Raw genomic sequence first — 20,554 nt, forward strand, 5'->3', positions numbered from 1 at the left:
ATTATAGGTTTAAATCAGGGTAGGAACTGCCCAGCAGGTCATCATTCTGAAGTTGCTTATGTATGTATTACATAGGAGACATTCAGAAATGGCCATATTTCAGGCAGGTCTGAATCTGCTTTTCATCCTGTAGGCATGGGCAAAACAAGTAACATTGAGATGTATAAGACTATAAACTAAAGTGCTAACGGCAGACATCTCCTTCTGAAAGGCACATACACTTGGGGCAGAATATGTCATGCATTTATAGTGTAGGATTCAACGTTTCACCCTTTGATGTTGTTAATTTTACAAAACGGAAGGTCCATAGCTGACAAATAATAACCTCAGAAAGGCCAATAAAGGTCTGGCAAAATAAGTCACAATGAAGGTGTTGGTTATACAAGTCCACTGAATTCCTGTATATGGGAAATAGTGCACAATTTATTTGTCATAAGTGCTAGCTTTTTAAAGCTTATTTTATGTCAGGTTAAAACTCAGTTAATTTGTCTTTCTGTATAAAACAAACTATCCCAAGCAAGGTCTTCCTATAAAACGTATACTTTGTTTACTAAAAATATACACAAGCAGAACATCTTCTGATCTTTTCAAGTCATTGTTTTCAGAAACTTTGAACAGCCATAAGTAAATAAATATTAAGATAAGATAATTGTAACACCCAAGTGTTTTAAAAGTTTCTCAGGAGACCGCTAGGGGGCACGGACCCGGATGGGCGCGTGAAGAAGTAGCTCTGCCTCGAGCCTTTGGGCCTGCGACATTGATTCTCCCCCCAGTGGAGCACAAAGCTACCCTGCATAAGCCTGGAGCAACTCTGACCCAGGGGGGGTCTGAGGCTGTGGCTGGCTCCAGCGCCAGGCAGAACCGGAGGATCAGGAAGCAGTGGCGACATGGAGAGTCCGACCTGCGAGAGGTGTGAGCCCTGTGAGGAAAGGCGCAGAGAGCCCTGGTGCCCCTCTTCCCCCCCCCACACCGGATACCAGAGAGGGGAGTGAGTGCCATACAGAGGGTCGGAGTGGCGACCCGGGACCCCTGAGGTTGGCAGCGGGACTCCTTGCGGTCCCCAGCGGAGAGGCGGGTGCCTCGAGCCTGTCACCCAGAGGGCCGCGAAAGGATCACAGACATTCCGGGCGGCGAATAATCAACACGGAGCCTCACATATGCTGGAGCCTGGTGTCGACCGGAGGTGGCATTGCGAACTGTAGAGATAATGCTGGAGGGGAACGTGAACGTCGGCGACTCCCCTAAGTGAGGCAGGAGCGGGGTACGGAGGCAGAGAGCGGATAGCAGCCTGGGAGACTGTTGACCTGCCGAGTGCAGGAAGACAAATTCAGATGGCACACGGGCCAGCAGAGGAGGTGTGAAGCCCCAGAAGGAGGAAGATTCTGGGCAGAGAAGTGAAGAAGCCCGTGGAAGAGCTGCCTGCGCTTACCTATGTCGTGGTAAGAGGTGAGAGGCCCCCTGGAGCAGCGAAACGGTGGGACGAGGCCCTGGGAGGGGACCGCAGGAAAGAAGACATAAAATCATCACAGCCCGGGCCCGGAGGGTGAAAATCAGACACATAGGCACTCTGGCGGCAGTACCACGCACAGTACCATATGATTGGAGCTTTTAGGGGCTGCCAGGTTTGCACGAAAAGGTCCTGGATAAAAACAGGACATAAAAGACAGTAGATTTGATATAACATGGGCCGTGGTGACAAAGTGGCCCTGATTAGCCACCGGGACCAACCTTGGGTATCAGAAACACCCTAGCGGAGAGAGGGGGGAGGCCCCGGTGTTAAAGCCAGGTGGCCTAGCGCGTGGCTGAATTGAAAGGGGAAGCGTACACCGCAAGGTGGCTCTAGACCCCTATTGGGGATCACAGCCTGACGCAGGGGTCCGCGCTCAGTTGACTGGTCCTGTGGTCACGCTGGTGGAACCACGGGAACAGATTGAACAGGCTAGGGGAGTCCCCGCAGGGGTCCTGTCTTTACAACGCTTCCGGAGAAGATCAGGGACTGCCCTGGAAGGGACCCTTCCTGACCAACACAAAATGGCAGGGAAGAGCACACCTGCACCGATCTTGACAAGAGAAGACCTAAGGGACTTTTTCAGGAGATTAAAGCAATCAGGACTGACATACAGGCATCCATCTGTGACCTCAGGGGCAGGGTCAATAAACTCAAGGACAAGGTGGAAGGAATGGAGAATAATCACCTGCAGGTGGACCTCCTTGACATGAAATATGAAGTACGTCTGGTGGACCTGGAGATGTGGGAGGAAGAAACCTTGCTGAAGCTGGACGATTTGGAGAATAGGGAGTGGCGTAAAAACCTATGCATCCTTGGAGTTAGAGAACAGAAGGGAGAGTCAGCAATAAAGGTGGGAAGGAAGGTCCAATGATTGATTAACCAACTGTTCGCCCTGGCAGGGCGCAAGGAGGTACAACTGGAAAGAGCTCACAGAGTCGGAGGTGGCAGTGGCAAAGGGCAAAGGTCCATAGAGGTGTGCTTCCTTAGATATAGGGAGAAGATGGGAGTACTTGACAAAGCAAAGTGCCTGGGCAGCTTCCAGTATGAGGGTGACACAATCAAGGTGTTCCAGGATCTCTCGGGACTGACGTTGACACGCTGCAGAGACTGCCGCCCTCTCACGCAGTGGCTGACCGCCAAGGGCATTCGGTATCGCTGACCCTTCCCCTTTGCCATGTCATTTCAACGTGGAGAAGTGGACTACGGTGTGACTAGTGGTCAGGAGGCGCAACGAGTGCTTCACGTCCTCAAGGGAGAAGATATGACAGAGGGACAGGAGGGAGCAGGGATGGTGCTCTTGGAACCACAAGGGCCACTAGGCCCGCAGAGCTTAAAAAAGAAGATGCTGGGTGGCAGGAAATGTAAGAAACTGAACACCTCTCCACAGAAGGGGACTGGAAACAAGTGATGAAGGAAAGAGTGGCGCAGGCCAGCTGAAGAACAGGAGATGTTACGTGTGCAAAGATTACACTGGGGGGGAGGTGAGAGGATATTGGAGACAAGGGGAGAGGTTGACCTTTGTCCTTAGTGGCACACCTTAGGGTGGGCGTTTCGCAAATGATAATTCTCAGGGGGCAGGGTGAGGGGGTGGGGGAATGGGGGGATACAGAAACTTTTTAGAGAATAAGGCAGATCCAAAGTATGTTTTGTGAGTTCTGAATTAAGTGAAATCGAGTGGTCAGGACGGGAGGGTATGTACCGAAATGGTGCACCTTGAGAAAGGGGGCCGGGCTGAGGTTCTCAAGATGGGATCTTTGAATGTTAAAGGCCTAAACTCTTCTACTGGTTTCGGGAGGATAGCTCAGGAGCAACATGCACGCCTTGGAAGCAAGATGACATGGAGCAACACAGGTTCGATCCCCGGGTCTGCGCTTATTAACCTCTGGTTGTTAAGCGCATTATAAATAACCTATCATATCATATCATATTAAACGATTGTTGCTGGGAGAGGGAGACACACATGTCAGTATTTTTTCTGCTTCACACGGCTTCAGGGAGGTAGAGGTGTTGAGGCCACTGGGATTGCAGATTCAGTTGGAAGAGTGAAATATTTGGGTGTCAAAATTGTTAGACTTGGAGAGGACCTGGGCCTTGTTAACTACCCCCCTCTGTTTGATACGTTGTTCTCAGAGATGTGTACCTGGGGAAAGGGGAAGTTGTCATGGATGGGGAGACTCAAAGTGATAAAGATGAATCGCCTCCCGAGGGTACTATATCTGTTTTAGATGTTGCCAATTTGTGCCCCAGAGGCACTGCTGAAAGAGGTCAAGTCACGCATCTTGAAGTTCCTCTGGCAAGTTCAGAAACTCAGGGTTAATATTACCAAAAGACAGGGGAGGGTTCCGCACCTGAGAGAGGACCCAGGGAAGTAATGAGTATTTCTGGAAAATCAACATTTGCTCCCAGCAGCAGTGGGGGAATGGCTCTGGGTTCCGAAGGGTAGACTCCCGAGGCGAATCAGGGATCACCCAATCCTGGGAGTACATTGGGAGGTTTTAAGCATGGGAGGAAAAAGGCAGGGGATTACCACCTGGCCTTCACCGTTGAGCCACATTTGGGCCCCACCGGTTAGAGATGCGATACCCGAGGTTGAACGGTACCAGTCATGGTTCGAGGGGGGGCTGGCCAGCGTTGGTCAATTGGTGAAAGGAGGGGAGTTCATAGGAATACTGGACTTGGAGGGGGCACTGGGCATAGGCAAACTATCTGAGCTACTGTACCTGAGGCTAAAAGGCATATTCATGGCAGAAAAGTGGAAGGAGCGTATTCAGAGGGACGTTAGGCCTGTCGAGAAGGTTCTAGTTGGACATGTGGGAATGAAAGACCTTATTTCACGCCTCTATGGGGCCGTGTTGGAACCCAGAGAAGGAGTTATAGAGGGACTTCAGGGAAGATGGGAAAGGGACCTGGGGATAGCACTAAGGGGGAACCTCTGGCAGCTGATGTGTAGGAGGGCTTTCAAGATGTCCATATTGTGTCAGTAAAAGATGCATGCTGTAAAACTGCTACATCGCTGGCAATATGATCTGATGCGCCTGTCCAAGATGTTTCACACGGTGGACTCACACTGTTGGCATGAATGTAGCGCTAGGGCTGACTACTGGCACATGTGGTGGGGCTGCCACGGGGAGCAGATGTACTGGTCTGAGGTCCTGGGGTGGATTAAGGATGCAGGAGGAGGGGTGTACGGGCTGTGCCCCATGTTGGTGTTGTTTAGGTTAGAGAGACGGGAGGACCAATGGTGTGTACTCTCACAATTGATGCACTTTCTCCTCCCGGTGGCGCGTGCGTGTCATGCCAGGTACTGGAAGAGGAAGACCCTCCCCACAGTGAAAGAGTGGTCAAAAACGTGCGAAAGATATATATTTAATGGAAAAGGTCACTGCAGCGATCCATGGTGGAGTGCATCCGTGGAAACTGAATGGTTACAGTTTCACAACACATTTGAGTGAGGGGAGAGAGGGCAGATGGCTTATATAGAGAGAACTGGCCCGGCCCGACCTGACATTGAGCGTGTGGGGTGCACCACAGAACTCTATAAGACGTGCACTGAGTGTTCTGAGCCCACTTGGATTTGGACTGAAATATAAGGGGTCAGTTTTGTTATCATGCGGCCCAAGGGAGAGCTTAATTGATATATTGGGGGTGTGGGGGAGGGGGAGGAGTTAACAGGGAACAAGTCATGATAACTGAAGTGCTTTTGGAGGGTTTACCCCTTATGTTGCTCTGTTTACCCTATGCTTGACTATGGTTAAAACCAATAAACTTCAATTTACAAAAAAAAATAAAGTTTATCAACATCGTCAAACTCTGAATGCCATATCAATGTGGGTGATATATATCAATGTGGGTGATATAGGGTTTTGGCTAATTTATTTGTTTAGGCTTGTACACAGCTAGCAACTGATAACTCCTAAGAAAATCTTTCTTTGTGATTTATTAAGTCAAATATTCTTGCTCCCTCACCCACCCTGGTCTAATTAAAATTGATTGGCAGGATGAATAATCAATCTTCTTGAAAATGTGTTTGTTTGGATGTGTAGGTGAATTTGGGGAGAAGGAAGGGAAAACGCCTTTTGACTGTTACATTGAACTCTTTTTCTTTTGTCCTGAAAAACAAGCGTTGGTTTTGTCTTCATCCATCTTCTAAAGGTAAAAAAGAATTAGAATAATGAAGACTCTGATGTGAACTGCAGAAAATGATGAATAGAGTTTTGGCAGCCACTCCATCAGTCTTACAGATATTCATAAACTCACTTGTTGAAGAAATAAAAGGCATTTATCCATCAAAGGGAAAATTCACAGTTCTATCTGGAACTTCTTTCATCAAATGAGGTAATCAGTGTTGAGTGTGTGACCTGGTTAAGTCGTCTTGCTTGTATCGGGAGCTTCGAATCTCTTAGGAATAATGCCCATGAGATAACAACGCTCATTTCACAATGAGCCATAACAGACCAAGAATATGCCTTTCTGAGAGTTAAGGATGTACTATGTTACCATTTATTTAGTAGAATCCAAGAATGTTTCTTCTATATCTGGTAGCGTGACACTGGAAGAAGAAGGGCATGCCAGGTTCTCAGGGCTACCACCACTATACATGACTGGGCTGTAGGATGCACAAAAGCACACATTTGGATTGAGCTCCATATTTATTGTTCTGTGCATTAGAGAGAGACGTAGGGGGTTCTGGTTTTTAAATGATTAAAATACTAGAGAAATGATGGAATCATGCAACTAAATGCAAGTACACCCTTCATAATGAGGCACCACTGAGGCAAGTAATCCAGAAGATTGAATAGCAAATAGATAGGATTTTAACTTGAATTTATGCAAGCGCTTTTTGCAACTTAGCATGAAACATACAAATATGCAAAATGTCCTAATCATCACTAACATCAACCAAACTGAAAAATGGTATAGTCAAAGATTCCAGTACATGAGGAGGCCACTGGTAGTATGTTTGTATGCTGAAAAGGAACATTAGGCAGAACCTGGTTAGAAGGAACAGCTGAACATTCTACTATTAAATCAGTCAGATTAGATGCAATAGATTGATCACCAAATGGCAGAATGGTTTCCTATAGAGTGTCAGAAATATAAGAGCCTTTACTCAAAGATTGGAGAGCTACAGGCAGTATGAGTGGAACAAAGAAAGTCAATTGTTTTATTTTTATTTGGCTTTCTATGTACATTTTGATGACTAAAGGCTTACTTTTCCATACTCAGCCAAGTATCCATCGAAGGTGGAAACAACTGAGGAGATAAATTGGGCAGCAGGGAAGACTTCCTGACATCTGTTTCTGCTCGATTTTTTAAAGCTTCCGGAATATAACTTTGTTTAATGTTGTCCTTGATCTTGTCAAAGACATTTAGTCTTCACTCTTAACTGAGCCTTATGAGCATCTGTGCAGTTTTCATACAGTAAACCCAGAGATAACTGTGCTAAATTGAAATATATACTTGCCAGTGGTACCAGTCTGTTTTCAGTGGAGCTGACTAGAGAAGTGAACAGCAGTGCACCCCACCAGCACTATAAGTGCTGCTCGCTGTGCAATAGTATTCCCGCTTTGGAACTGGTAAATAAGGCCCTTAAGCACATGACACCAGTTCAGTTGAAGCAGATAGTGGCTCTGGCTCAGAGCTTACCTGCACAACAGAGAATCGTGGCACCAGAGGGCTTGCAGCTGTGAGTCTCAACCACGCTCCAGTTGACAAGAATGACAAAAAGCCAAACCAACTTTATGCTGCTTCTCGTTTTATTGAGAAAGTGAAGAATTTGAGAGTTGAGAGCTTGATAATGTCCCTAACACATTTCTGGGGCGTCCTCTAAGAAAGATCCCCAGTACCTCCGAGAAATTGTTTCTGCCAGACTCCAATAACCCAAATTGTGCCTTTGAAATTAATCTGTCTGGAACTTTCAAGAAAGAGTAACATTGATGGCTTTCTCTTCAAAACACAGTCTGGGTAAAAGGAGAACCAGGAGCAAAGGGACTCCACAGTAGTTTTTTTTTATAAAAACTCTGCTTAAACAATGCAAATGTGCTTTGATACTTCTAGTGTCTTAAGCAGTACAAAATTCATAAGTATCACAAAATTCATAAGTATCAGTCAGATGGGAGAACAAATAAGGTATTTTAAACACATTGGAATGATGGGAGCCTGATCTACAAATGGCACCTGTACGGTGCAGAAGCAACCATTTTTAAAACCTAATTTACAAGGTATAGGAAACATATTTTAATCTAATCTATGGCGACCTGCTTTAAGTGCATCCTTCCAGTGCAGCAGAGAAAAATGGATTGCCCTGATAAGGCCTGGAGGAAATGTGCAGGAAATGTGGAACGGGCTAAACCACTCAGGATTCTGGGCCTAGGTCCAATAAATTCCTCAGCAAGGATGTCCCATTTGGAGGACAGAAGAGGTTGATTCAGTTATTACCACATATGCTAGCGAATACGTAACCAACAAGATAATAGTATTGCATCCAGGTCACTATGAAGACTTGAGATGAGATAAAGATGATGGCTATAAAGTGGGCTGTGAAAAAATGGCACATGTTTCTCCAGGTAGTTGAATTTGTGCTAAGGACTGACCACAAACCATCAAAGCAATTGTAGATATACAAAAGTTTTGAAAGATTATTCACATAAACACATGCAAGGGGACCAATCCTGCTACTCTAGGGTATGGCTGGGTAGGCGTTGTGAAGGAGGAAGCGCCTGGCCTAAGAGAACCTGAATCACCATGAAGGTAATTTTTCATTTATCTTTCGCCCTGGCTCTCCCTCCTTCCCAACTGGTTGTGACCAGACTAAAAAGCCTTAGGAGAAGTAAGGGTGGAGGAGACAGCATGTACGGAATTCTGGCAAAAAAGTTGCGGAGCACCTCTTGGCTGAATTTCTAGAAGATGTGTCCATAGCATAGTGCTTGCAAAAGGTAAGCGGGGTAGCCCAGGTATTCGCTTTACAGATGTCTACAATGGGAACATGCCTGGTGAAGGCTACAGCTGCTGCCTTGGCTCTAGGGGAATGAGCCTGATGTCTCTGCAGAGTCGCGAGCCCTTTCATATCATAAGCCTTGGAGATACAGGAGACAACCCATCTGGCGATGGAAGCCTTAGCTGCCTTATTGCCAGGAGAAGGACCGCCATAAGTAATGAAGAGCTGGTCTGCTTTTGTAAACCGTTTTGTCCTTTCTTTTAAAGTTCTTACATCTAGGTTATGTAATGTCTCTTCGGCCGCAGAAGCATGCAGTCTAGGAAGAAAGGCGGGAAGACATATTTCCTGATTTAAATGAAAATAGGAAACCACCTTAGGTAGAAAGGAGGGGACCGTACGGAAGACTACTTTATCCTTATGTAACACTAAATAAGGTTCCTTTGAGGAGAGAGCATTGAGCTCTCCAATCCTTCTAGCCGAAGTAATGGCTACTAAGAATGCCCTTTTCCAAGTTAGAAATGCAAATTCATGTGAAGCCATAGGCTCAAATGGTTTTCAAATTAGGGCTGACAAGACCATGTTGAAATTCCACTGAGGTGGAGGTTCACGAATAGGGGGATGCAAGTGTAGAAGGCCCTCGAAGTGCCTTTGAATGGCTTCGTTGGAAAGAGAGAAAGACTTATGTTCTCTATTCAGGTATGCACCAATAGCTTTGACACCATAGGGAACTAGATAAGACATGAAAGACATCACATTATCAATAGAAGCCTCTAGAGGGTTAAGGTCTTGGTCCAAGAACCAGTGACAGAAAGAACTGTACCATTTGCTACGATATTGCTTCTTAGTAGAATCTTTCCTAGAAGCTGACATGATGTTTATATTTTGTTCTAACAATTGTAAGTGGGAGAAGGCTAGTTTTTCAGGAACCAGGCCTTCAAGTTCAGAAATTGAGGGGAGGGCTGAAGGACCTGCCCTTTCTCTTGAATCAAAAGATCCCTAATTGGTGGAGGTCTAGAAACCAATTCTGGCAAGGCTAGAACGAGGCTATTAGAATCATTGTCAGATTCTGTGACATTCTGAATTTGAGCAATATTTTGTGTATCAATGGGAGAGGTGGAAACGCATAAAGTGTTAGGTTCCACCAATCCAGACGTACAGTATCTCCCAGGGACTGAGGACCAAGACCTTGCCTTAATGCAAATTGAGGACATACGAGATTTGTGCTGGTTGGCAAAGAGCTCTACTGATGGATGGCCCCACTTCTGAAATATGATCTTTGCTACTGATGGTTTCAGCTCCCACTCGTGCAGAGCAGACTATAACCTGCTTAGTTTGTCTGCTTTTCCTGAGAGGACCAAAGACCATGTGCTGTAAGTATTAGACAATGGGCTCCCCAAACATACTCTGACGAGTCTGTTGTTATAACTATTTGGTGAAGAGGAGACTGAAAAGGAGACTTGATTAACAAGTTCTCTTGGGAGTTCCACCAGAGTAGTGAGTCCTGAACTTGTTTTGGAATTTGAATGCCACAGCTGGTTCCAGTTGCAAGCAAAATGCCACTGTACTTTTCTCATATGAAGCCTTGCAAAGGGAACTAGGTTTATAAAAGACGCCATTAGCCCCAAGACCCTTTGAAACCACCAAGCTGTCAGAATCTGGTGGGTACTGAACTTTACAATGGTTTGTTGAATAGCTCCCACCCTTTCGAGGGGTTGAAATGCTCTGTGTATAGTAGTATATATAACTGCTTCTAGGCATTGGCACATTTCCGAAGGAATGACTTTGGATTTTGCTACATTTATGGAAAACCCCAGCTTGAAAAGAGTGTGGTATGTTAATTGCATCTTTTGAAGCAATTCCTCCGGAGACTGGACCTTGAGAAGCCAGTCGTCTAGGTAAGGATATAGATGTACTGTCCTTAACCGAGGACAGGCTGCCACTGACCCCAGAACATTTGTGAAAACCCTGGGAGCAGAACTGAGCATGAAGGGAAGACATGTGAACTGATAATGAGACCTTCCCTTGGTGAACCTCAGGAACTGATGGTGATCTTTGTAGATGGAGATGTGAGGATAAGCATCCTGTATATCTATAGATGCCATCCAATCGTTTGGATGAAAAGATGCTAGAATCTGAGGAATGGTCACCATGTGGAAGGTTTCGATTGACAGAAATTGGTTGAGGTTTCAGAGGTCCAGAATTGGATGGATCCCGCCTGATTTCCCTGAGATCAGAAAGTAACAGGAATACAATCCCTGACCTAATTCCTCTTGAAGACCCAACTCTATTGCTCCTAAGGAAAGGAGTTTTAGGATCTCTTCCAAGAGCTACAGGGGGGATCTTTGGAGCTTCGGAGGAGAGAGGATGGTGGAATAGCCAGAAGGGCAATTTAGGACCCATTCATCTTGAATAATGGTTTTCCAAAGGGCAAGGAAGTTGGACAGCCTTCCTGCTACCGGGGATGTATGCTACTTGATGCTAGTAGGAGCGGAAGGTATGCACATGCCCAGAAGGAAGTCCAATAGATTTCTTTTGTTCCTGTGCAGAATTTGAGGAAGGTGAAGGTCACGACATAGATTTGGGTCTATATCTTCTCTTTTTAGAAGAGTAATAAGACTTTGAGGGGGTGGCTGAATCACCATTTCCTTGAGTACGTGGTTTGAAGTTTTGGTGATAGGGTCTTTTCACCGAAATTGAGCTAAGTGTTTTAGTGGCTGTGACGCTGGCCTTACATTTTTGGAGGACCTCATCCGTGGATGGATCAAAGAGTGTCTTGCCATCAAATGGAAGGTCGAGCACCTTCTCCTGGATATCTTGGTAAAGGAAAGAGGCTGACAAATATGCGTGTCTACGCATGCAGACTACACTAGTGACTGCTCTTGCAGTTGTGTTAGTGAGGCCTCTAACCACTGGAGAAGCTGGATAGCCGCTTCTCTACCCTCCGAAATCCAGAATAAAAATGTGTCTGCAGCCTCCTGAGGGAGCATGTCGGTAAAGCGCTCAAGATTTTCCCAATTAAGGATATTAAATCCTGCAAAAACTGTAGCAGTGTTTACCTGCCTGAGTTGTAAGGTAGAGTTAGTGTAAGATTTCTTACCTTGAGTTTCCCATGCTTTGTCATTTGTATACAGAACTGAAGCAGGAGATGGAGAAGGGCCTTTACCCTTTGTGCCTAGTGCAGCGGAAACTACCGCTGATTCTGCAGGAAGAATTCCCATAAGTATGAAGTGTTCCTTCTTAGGCACCTTCTTTTTGTTATCTGGAGCTTTGGAGATGTGTGGATCGGAATGAGGCTTACCCCAATGAGCTAGAGCTTGCTCTAGAACAGACAATTTCATGAGAAGTGGTACTTTCGACTGCTGAGATGGCAGTTTCCCCAGAACACCCGCCGTTTCAGGCTTATCCTTACGGAGGATTTCTAGTGCTTTCATGACTTTCGTCACAATGTAATGAAACACCTTAGATGGTGACTGAGTGGTGTTGTCATCCGAATCTGAGTCAGAGTCTTTGGACATTTTTTGTTTCTTGGACAGAGGAGCAGAGTCCTCGTTGTCCACTGATACCGTGATTGACTCAGGATTAGGATCGGTGGGCACTGATCCCTGAGGTAAAGTAGGTGACATTTTGTCTTTAATGCGTTGAGCCAGAACTTCTAGGAAGGGCTCAGAAAGCATGGTTTCCAGCACTGTATTGGTGATGTCTTTCGCCATTTGAGAAGTGCCAGGTTGATGCTCGTCTAGTCTGAAAGGGGAAGTAGAAGAGTCAGCCCTGTTAGGTGGCTGGTTTGGATTGTAGATGTTAAAAAACACGGGCCTAGGCACCTGGATATTGGTTAAAACCAGCTGTGGTCCAGATTGTGCTGGTACCTGAGTAGGTTAAACCAAATTGTCATCAGACTGAGGAGAAAATTGTGGCAAAATGTAAAGTGAATGAACTGTCACAGGAGTGCTGAATAATTGTTCCGGTGGAACTATAAATAATGTGGAAGCATCAAAGTCATCCGAGTCAGAAATTAGACTAGAATTATCTTTCTGACTGTCTGGTACCGAGTCTAAGACAGATGCCATAGGAGATTTCTTCAGTTAGTGCTTTTTTATAGGTCAGTACTGGACTGGATCTCGAGTGAGAGTGTTTATGCCTCTTGTGAGAGGACATGTGATGTTCTCGGTATCGAGGAGCTTAAGGGCTCCACTGTGGTTGTATAGGAAAGAACTTTGTCTTTCGTTACCGAAGAACCAGAAGTTTTACATGCAGAAGCTGACTTGGGTTTATCCTATAAAGGGGAATCGGAATGGACCGAGTGAACCCTAGAGGCAAGGGCCTCTTTGCATGAATTCTTGCATGTTTGGTTTACAAGGCAGTAGAAGGTTTCCCTGGTACAGTCGTTATTTTATCTGGTGTAAATAACTCTTCCGGTACCGGGTGGATCTTGTCAGACCTTTTCCCACCTGTAGGTACTAACACTTTCCCACCAGGAGGTACTAGTGCTTTCCTACCCAGAGGTACTCTCAGGTGAACACGCCCAGGGTTTCCCCTTGAACGGTCCCATGAACACCTCATATCTGAGGAGGCAGTCTTCCCTTGGGTGCCAAAGTTACAGTCTCCCTCTTACCGATGTCGGCCCTGCCTCCTTTTCCATATGAAGACTTCGGTCATCTTCGGTACCGGTCCCAGCTGTGACATGGAGAGAAGACGAGTCTGCAAAGACCACGGGTGAATCCCACAGCAAAAGACACAGGTACTCACTGGGTGATGTATACCCAAACAGCGGACGCAGGCATGATGGGGATCAGCCGCAGAGAAATACTTCCAGCAACGGATGCACTGATTGAATCCTGTCACATCCGGCATACGTAGAGGGAGGCCACGCAAATTGTAAAAATAAAAACGAAGAAACAATCGCTAAGGGATGGACAGCAAAAAGTAACGCCCCAGAAAGGATGGAGTCGCAGCGCAGCAAAATTCTGACCGTCCGAGTAGGCGGAAAAACAGGAACTGGATGTGGAACGTTGGTGAAGTAGGGGTAAGGTGTGGGCCCAGCGCACAGAGGGAGGCACGCGTGACGTAGGCCCTACCCCTTCAAAAGTTCTTAAAGTGACAGCTATCTTTTGCAGTCAGCTTTTCCGGGCCACCTGCGGATGCAGGCGTTCCCCAACCAGTTGGGAAGGAGGGACAGCCAGGATGAAAGAGAAACTTGAGTTTTGAAGGCAATACTTGGAAATGGTGCAAGTCCTTGGGATTTCATATCAAAACATTAGAATGGTGTGAACAATTCATCCTTTGATGACACTGCTTGCTATAACATAGTAACCTACGATATTAGTACCAGAGCATCCGACATGGGAATATGATGGCAATAGCTGACGAATGGTGCGAGTACCTTGAAACATGATACCAGTGCCTATGTATCACACAAAACAATTAGCTTTATCAATGGTAGTTTATATACATGATGGCATTCAGAGAGGCTTCTAGGCATTCAGTGTGTAATTATTACGAATACAACTACACAGTAGTGCTCCAAAAGTAAAAATACAGTTTGGTTTTGTGCTCCTGTACTCACATTATGTACGTGATGACTCCCACACCCCAAATGTCCGCAGCAGAGCCCACTGGATCTGCCTTCACCATTTCTGGCGCTGGTGAGAAGGAGACATAAAAGGGTAAACATTTAGGAGAAGTAGGTTGTTTCGCCTCTCCCCACACCTGCAATATACCTTGCATGCTGTGCACCAATCCACATAATCACCACCATAGCCCAATAACCCCCAAACACATAAGAATCAAAATACACCAACGTTATCATTATACTGTAACAGATACTAGTATTAGGTAATTATTAGGGTATCTCTTCACATCAAGCAAAGCCAGGAATGTCTTCAATCAAAGAATTTTGGATTCAGGGTGGATATACATTGTGAGCAAAAGCATCTGAACAAATATAGTTTTGAGGTTTGTGATTATGAAAAATACACACAATGAATAAAGAATGAGTCTAGATAATCGCTAGTGCCAAACGACAGATAATGAAAGGGTTCTCACTTGATGCATTGTTGTGTGTTCTATAAAGCTCTCTATCGCTACAAGTTGCCTCTTGGTGCTGCTGACAGTCATACCAGAGGGTGCTGTTTTGTCATTTGAGAAGCCTAGGCATCGAAGTATGATGTAAAAAGGAACATTTTTCAATGGCCTTTTGAAAACTAAGATCTGCAATATTTCCTGTCAAGGCAGCGCATTCCATAACCCAGTGGTGAGGAATCTGAAGGACCCTTACAGATGAGAAGAGCAGGTAGAAAAGAAGAGGTGATATAACACGACAACGAACACGTGAAGGAGGAAGCAGACAGATGAACAGTGAAGGTATACTTCCTGAAAACGCTCATTCAAGACCAGACGAGAGACTACTCTATGATATTATTTCTATGGAGCTTTTATATAACACCAGTGTCAGTGTACAGTGCTTCACAATGCGCTACTGTTTGTCTATAAATGAGAGTGCCAGGGAGTGTCTGGTCAGTGGGACACAATGGGTGACAGTGGGACCCAGAGAGAGCATCCGGTTTCTAGTAGTCTTTTGTGCAATGCCATAATTACATATACAATATTAACATTTAATTGTAATGACAAAACTAAATTTACAGTCAATGGGCCTCATTACACGGAACGCGGTAAGGGTTTACCGGTACCGGCAAGGGCACCGGTACCGATAAACCCTTACTGCCCTACTACGAGCACCCTTAGGCGGACCCGACCTCAACGGCTGGTTTTAGCAGCCGTTAAGGAACGGGCCCGCAAAAATCGGAAAGGGGAAGTTCCTGGGTAAATGGGGAATTACCACCCCCGCTCATCTTGGAGTAGGGCGGTAATTCCGCCATCCACCAATGCGGACACGGTAAAATACCAGCGGCAACCATGGCGAGCGCCATGGTTACCGCATACCGTGTAATGAGGCCTAATGAATACAAACGCAAGTTATTATGTGTGTACATGCAAACATTAAATCAGAAATAACTGTATACGTTCCTCTCAGCCCCGATCAGCACCATAAAGGCCAGGTGAAGCTTTAGTATGCTTCTTAGTCCTCATGCGAAACCAGATCGGTTTTTGGTATGAAGGAGTATTGAAATGCAAGACATTAGAAATGTGGGGTACAGGTTTGTGTGGTGTGCTAAACCAGGCAAAAGATCACATGAAACAAGTATGCCATGTCACATTCGGAGTTTGGCCACAGCAGGAAAGGGAGAAAAACAAATTTAACAACCCAGCAAGGGTCAAAATGGTAAAAAATGGAAATCGTTGGAATGCATGCAGATTACAGGGATTGGTCATTGGAACGTTGGGTTCGATATAACCTTCAATAATCTTACATGTACACCTTGTGGTCAGATTCTGGTTTGGTCTCAGCTCTTCTTCAGCTCTGCTAGACAGATTTCGGTTTACTACTCTTTCTATCAAGTGGTACTCAGCTTTCTCTGTGCTGTGGGACATGCTCCCTAACATGGTCATCCTTGCTTGATTCTCACTGCTTTATGAGCTTGAAAGGTTGGGGTTTGAGATTGGGGCTACTGCTACTGTGAATGGCATTCTGTGGTTGCCCCTCAGTCTTTTTTGAATTCACAAGCATTATATCTGATTCTCATACTAAGGAGTACAGTAGATGATGGCGTGACCCTCGAATGGATGGCTTTGGCATTCCGCTTGCCCAGTCCTCATGCTAAAGGTGTAACAGTGTGAGGTTACTGAATTGAGGGCCTTAGGATAAAACTACTTTGCCCATGTGCCGATGGCTGATATTTCTGTGTTAACTCTTGACTTTACTTTGTGAAACTGAGAGTCTTCACATGTACTATAGCTCTCACAAACTCTTCTTCGCCTTTGGGTTGTATTTTTGGTTCTCATCGATTTCTGTTTGTTTCTGGCTGGTATCGACATCAGGCTCAATCTTGCAACTTCTGTCAGCTAGGCTTTCGCTGACTCGCTATTTATCTTCTTTGGCTTATTAATCGATTCCCAGGTCTGTAGCAAATACATTTTAGCTGTTTCCTTGTATGGTTTTCTCTCAGGATTTTTTTGTGCTTAATTGCTTTCCATGCTAGTGTCCTTCATGAGCCTTGTTTCAAATACGAATATGAGTCCCTTTACATGTTGTACACGTACATTTCATATCCTGAGGTAAACAAAGTTCACCTCTTTTTGCTGTTAGGAATCAAGATAACATGAACTGTGAACTATCTTTATAATGGTGTCAGTGTTAGGGCTATTGCAAATTCATGCCAAAGACTGCGGTTCTATCCCTGAACAAGGAAGAAGTACTGAATGTTAGAAAATCCCCATTTCAGGTTTACAATTCCTACAAATATTAAATCCTATTATTCAGATAATTTTTTAAACATATAAGTCCAATCACAGAATCTGATTAGTGCATACTCTCATGGAACTCGGTATCTCCATTTGGAGATTTTGCTTGAAGAACGTACTCATCTTGTAACTTATGTGAGGGAAGAGTGCATTCAGAATCAAATTCTTTTGAAGAAGAGAATTAATTTAATAAAATAACTTGCTCAATTGGGAAGCAGAGGTCACTCCTCACAACACCTCTCTCCCGACACATGCTGCAGTTAATGTCCATCAAAGTTGACATCGAACAATCATCTTGGGCCACCTCAAAAGAACAGTAATGATCTTACTCAGGATGTTTGTACTCAGACCATAGTAGTCTTTTTCAGAAACCCAGAATAGAGATGTTTACTGTCTACACCTCAAGCTAACAAACAGTTGGCGCGCCCAAACATGCTCATATGCCCATCGTAAAGGAAGGGGCATTGTAAAAATTAAGATTTTGACACACACGGAGGCAGACCGAGAGCATGAACATTTACTTATCATGCCAAATCAGGGACATTTTATAAATACCCTTTGAAGTACTAAGCTACAATAATATGGACTGAAAAGAATGAATTCCAGATATATTGCTTGTATATATATTTTTTGTCATTGTTTGTCACTGTTTTACCTTGTATTTTGTCTATTTTGTCATGCAAATATATTATTTGTTTCTATTGCTTTGTATGTACAATAATGACACATGTAATTTTCTATTTCATATAAAATTACTCTTTGAATATTTGAGATACTATCCGTGGCTTTTTGCATGATATGATTCATCTAAAAAAATGTAACTTCATACAATGAATTTAGTTGTTTACAGCGTAGACCATTTTTCTTTGTCACTACATCAACAGGGCAGCACATTATCTAAGAACATATCACTTTTGCCTACTGTAAAACAAAAATGACTAAATCATGGTTTCAAGGATGAATGGAGGAAAAAGAATGTATCATATGATTTCAAAGGCTGCTTTCATTAGCAAAGCAGCCAGCCTCACACCTATACACTTGGGAGTTTGATGGTCACCAGATACAGTAAAATACCTGGGAGTTAGGATCACAGCTGATCCGGCTAATGGGTTTGACTTGTCTTGGGTAAGATGAGAAACACTGACTAGGCCTTATGATAAGAAAGGAATGGCTGTACCCAAACTTAGAGAATACTGTTGGGTCAGATAGGCACATTTAGTAGTATACTGGATCATAGAAGAAGGACACTATCCCCATGTCGGAATGAAACAAGCATACAACTCAACTCATCTGTTCAGGGCAGATCTGCGAAAGCTCTGTCTGGCATTAACCCATTAGAAAGCACCTATTGGGCATGGAGATGCCTTAGATGGAAGATGGGAGACCCCATTGTGTTCTCAGCACAGTAACACATCTGAAATACATGGTCATTGATGGTTACCATGGATCCAGGAGTTTAGCTAACATGGCTGGAACAAACAATCCTGAAATGGGATAACCATATATTCCATCTAGTCACTACCTGCCCAGCTTTCACTTTGAAACGCACCCAATATTTTGGACATTTTGTGGAAAAAGCTTGAACTCTAACAATGGAAGATTAGTGGAGATTTCTAATAGGGGGAACCCAAATCACAATGATAATTGCGATGGTCCAATTTTACTGGAATGTGTTAGAACCCTTGTTGTAAAGGAAAAAGGGGCGACCAATTACCAACCACCATGCTTAACGCAAGGATCAAATAGTCAGAGAAGTGAAGCTTATTCCACAGAGATTGGGAAAGAACATGTCCATATATGTCAAGTTTTGCAAACATGTTTAATGTAAACATAACATGCAAATAAATAAATACATTGCATTGCACCTAATAGATATGGACAGGTTTAGAGTGTTAAAAGACATTGCACGGGAGACAACAGTATCCCCTAAAAATGAAATTCAAGTATCACAGACTTAGGTTGACAATGCATAAACACTGGTTGATTTTCCTAGGTCACCACAAGAGAACTAAATGGCACAGATAGTAATGACAAGCTCGGTCACAGTGAACGACATTTCTACAATATATAGCGAACTTCAAGAAAGCTAGCCTTTTAAGATAAGGAGGGCCTTGCCTTTAGAAAGTGTGAATGAGAAATTCAGGAGGGACTGATGGAAGAAAGATGGGTCGGAAATATGTCTACTCACCTGAAGTATATCAATAAGTTCGAGATTGTGTCTCACACATTACGAATATATGCACACCATGTAATCAACCCACCCAGGACTGACACAAGCCCCAATTGCAGAGGCGAGCAAGCTGACTTTACCAGCTAACTTGGACGTGCAGGTCAGCTAGAAGGAACTAGCTAGAGTGGGTGAGAAACTAGGGATTTGGAAGAACAGGAGATACCGATGGACCCAATGGGATGCCTGATGGATGTGTTTGTGGATGAATGCTCTCTAAACACCAAATTTGTAAGATTGGCATTGTTACGGGCCAAAAGAAGGCTCTCCTAAAAATGGTAAAGTAAAGAAATGCCTAGACAATCAGATGTGTTCCTGATATGTAATGTAATTGTCATTTGTATAGTGCCTTTCACCATTGATATGCTGTCATCATGCTGTAGGTTGAACTTCATTGGGGGACAGGTGTGGGAAATTTATCAGAGAGTTATGGAATATGTGTGTGGATTTGAGCTAATGCGAAGGTAAGTAGGGGTTGCCAAGTGCCTGTTAGTCACCCATGTCGAGCAGGCATGTGGATAGGTGTAGAGAAGTAGTTTGGAAAGTATGTGAGAAGACATTATTTGTACAGCTAGACCAAATTTCTATTGTGGGGGATAGCTGCATTCTAGTGACAGAGGTGTTGTGCAAAGTGTCTTAGAATAGTGCATGTAGGGCATGGGTATCATGGGGGATAGCAGCTGCATTCTAATGGCATAGGTGCTGTGCATGTAGTGGATTGGTGCTGAGATATGGTCTGGAGAGTATGTGCGAACAGGAAATACATAATGTGAGTAGGTAGGCCGAATTTTAATCAAGGGGTTTAGCTGCATTCTAATGGCAGAGATGTTGTGCAGTTTCTTAGAGTATTGCATGGTATCGGTGGGTAGCCGTGCCTTTAGCTAGTATCCATAAGCAGGGAGTGTGATATGTACCCAAGTCTCCTGGCTGGTTCTTTGGTTGCGTAGATGCAGCTGGATTTAGGAGGCGGTGGAATCAGAGAGCGGCTACATTCTGGCCATTGGTTATACAGAAGACTTGCCAGTTTTGTTACAAACTAATATTTTTATACAAACTGAAACATACTATTACAAACAAAGCAGAAAGCATGCAACAGTTACATTAAAGGATGATTTTGTAAAATGTTACAAAGGTGCAACATTCCTCAGGAATTGAAAAAAAGATTGATTAGCAATAAATATTTAGAAATACATATAAGCAATAAGAAACCAGAGACCCCCCGGTGAGAGATTGTTATTTCCGAAAGGCCTTGAGGATTACGCAAGACAGCCCAGCTGGAAGGGAGAAAGAGTCTTCTGAGTGCTACAAGGTTACCAGCCACCCTCCCTGGTGATCGGCATAGTTGGGGAGGCACTGAAGCAGCAGTGGTAACAACCTTGACTCCTTCGTCAAAAGCATGAAAGATAGAAAGCATTTTAACACGACCGGTGAGTTGAAGGAAGCAAAGAAAGCCCTGTCTATGTTTAATTTCGACAGTATACGAGGGATGAACGTTATGCGAGCGCCGATCAGCTGCAAGAGA

General features: G+C 44.4%; 1 protein-coding gene across 4 annotated transcripts in view; it reads right to left on the minus strand.

Annotated features, from left to right (window-relative positions):
- SPEG (striated muscle enriched protein kinase) overlaps positions 1 to 20,554 on the minus strand; it is a 2,620,794-nt gene that overhangs the window by 53,762 nt on the left and 2,546,478 nt on the right. For all 4 annotated transcript variants that reach the window (XM_069616880.1, XM_069616879.1, XM_069616881.1 and 1 more), the window contains one exon: positions 14,011 to 14,086. In XM_069616880.1, coding sequence (XP_069472981.1) covers positions 14,011 to 14,086 — 76 coding nt within the window. The remainder of the gene's footprint in view (positions 1 to 14,010; positions 14,087 to 20,554) is intronic.

Source organism: Ambystoma mexicanum, chromosome 9 (assembly GCF_040938575.1).
Source record: "Ambystoma mexicanum isolate Mex_15411 chromosome 9, UKY_AmexF1_1, whole genome shotgun sequence".
Classification (NCBI taxonomy): domain Eukaryota; kingdom Metazoa; phylum Chordata; class Amphibia; order Caudata; family Ambystomatidae; genus Ambystoma; species Ambystoma mexicanum.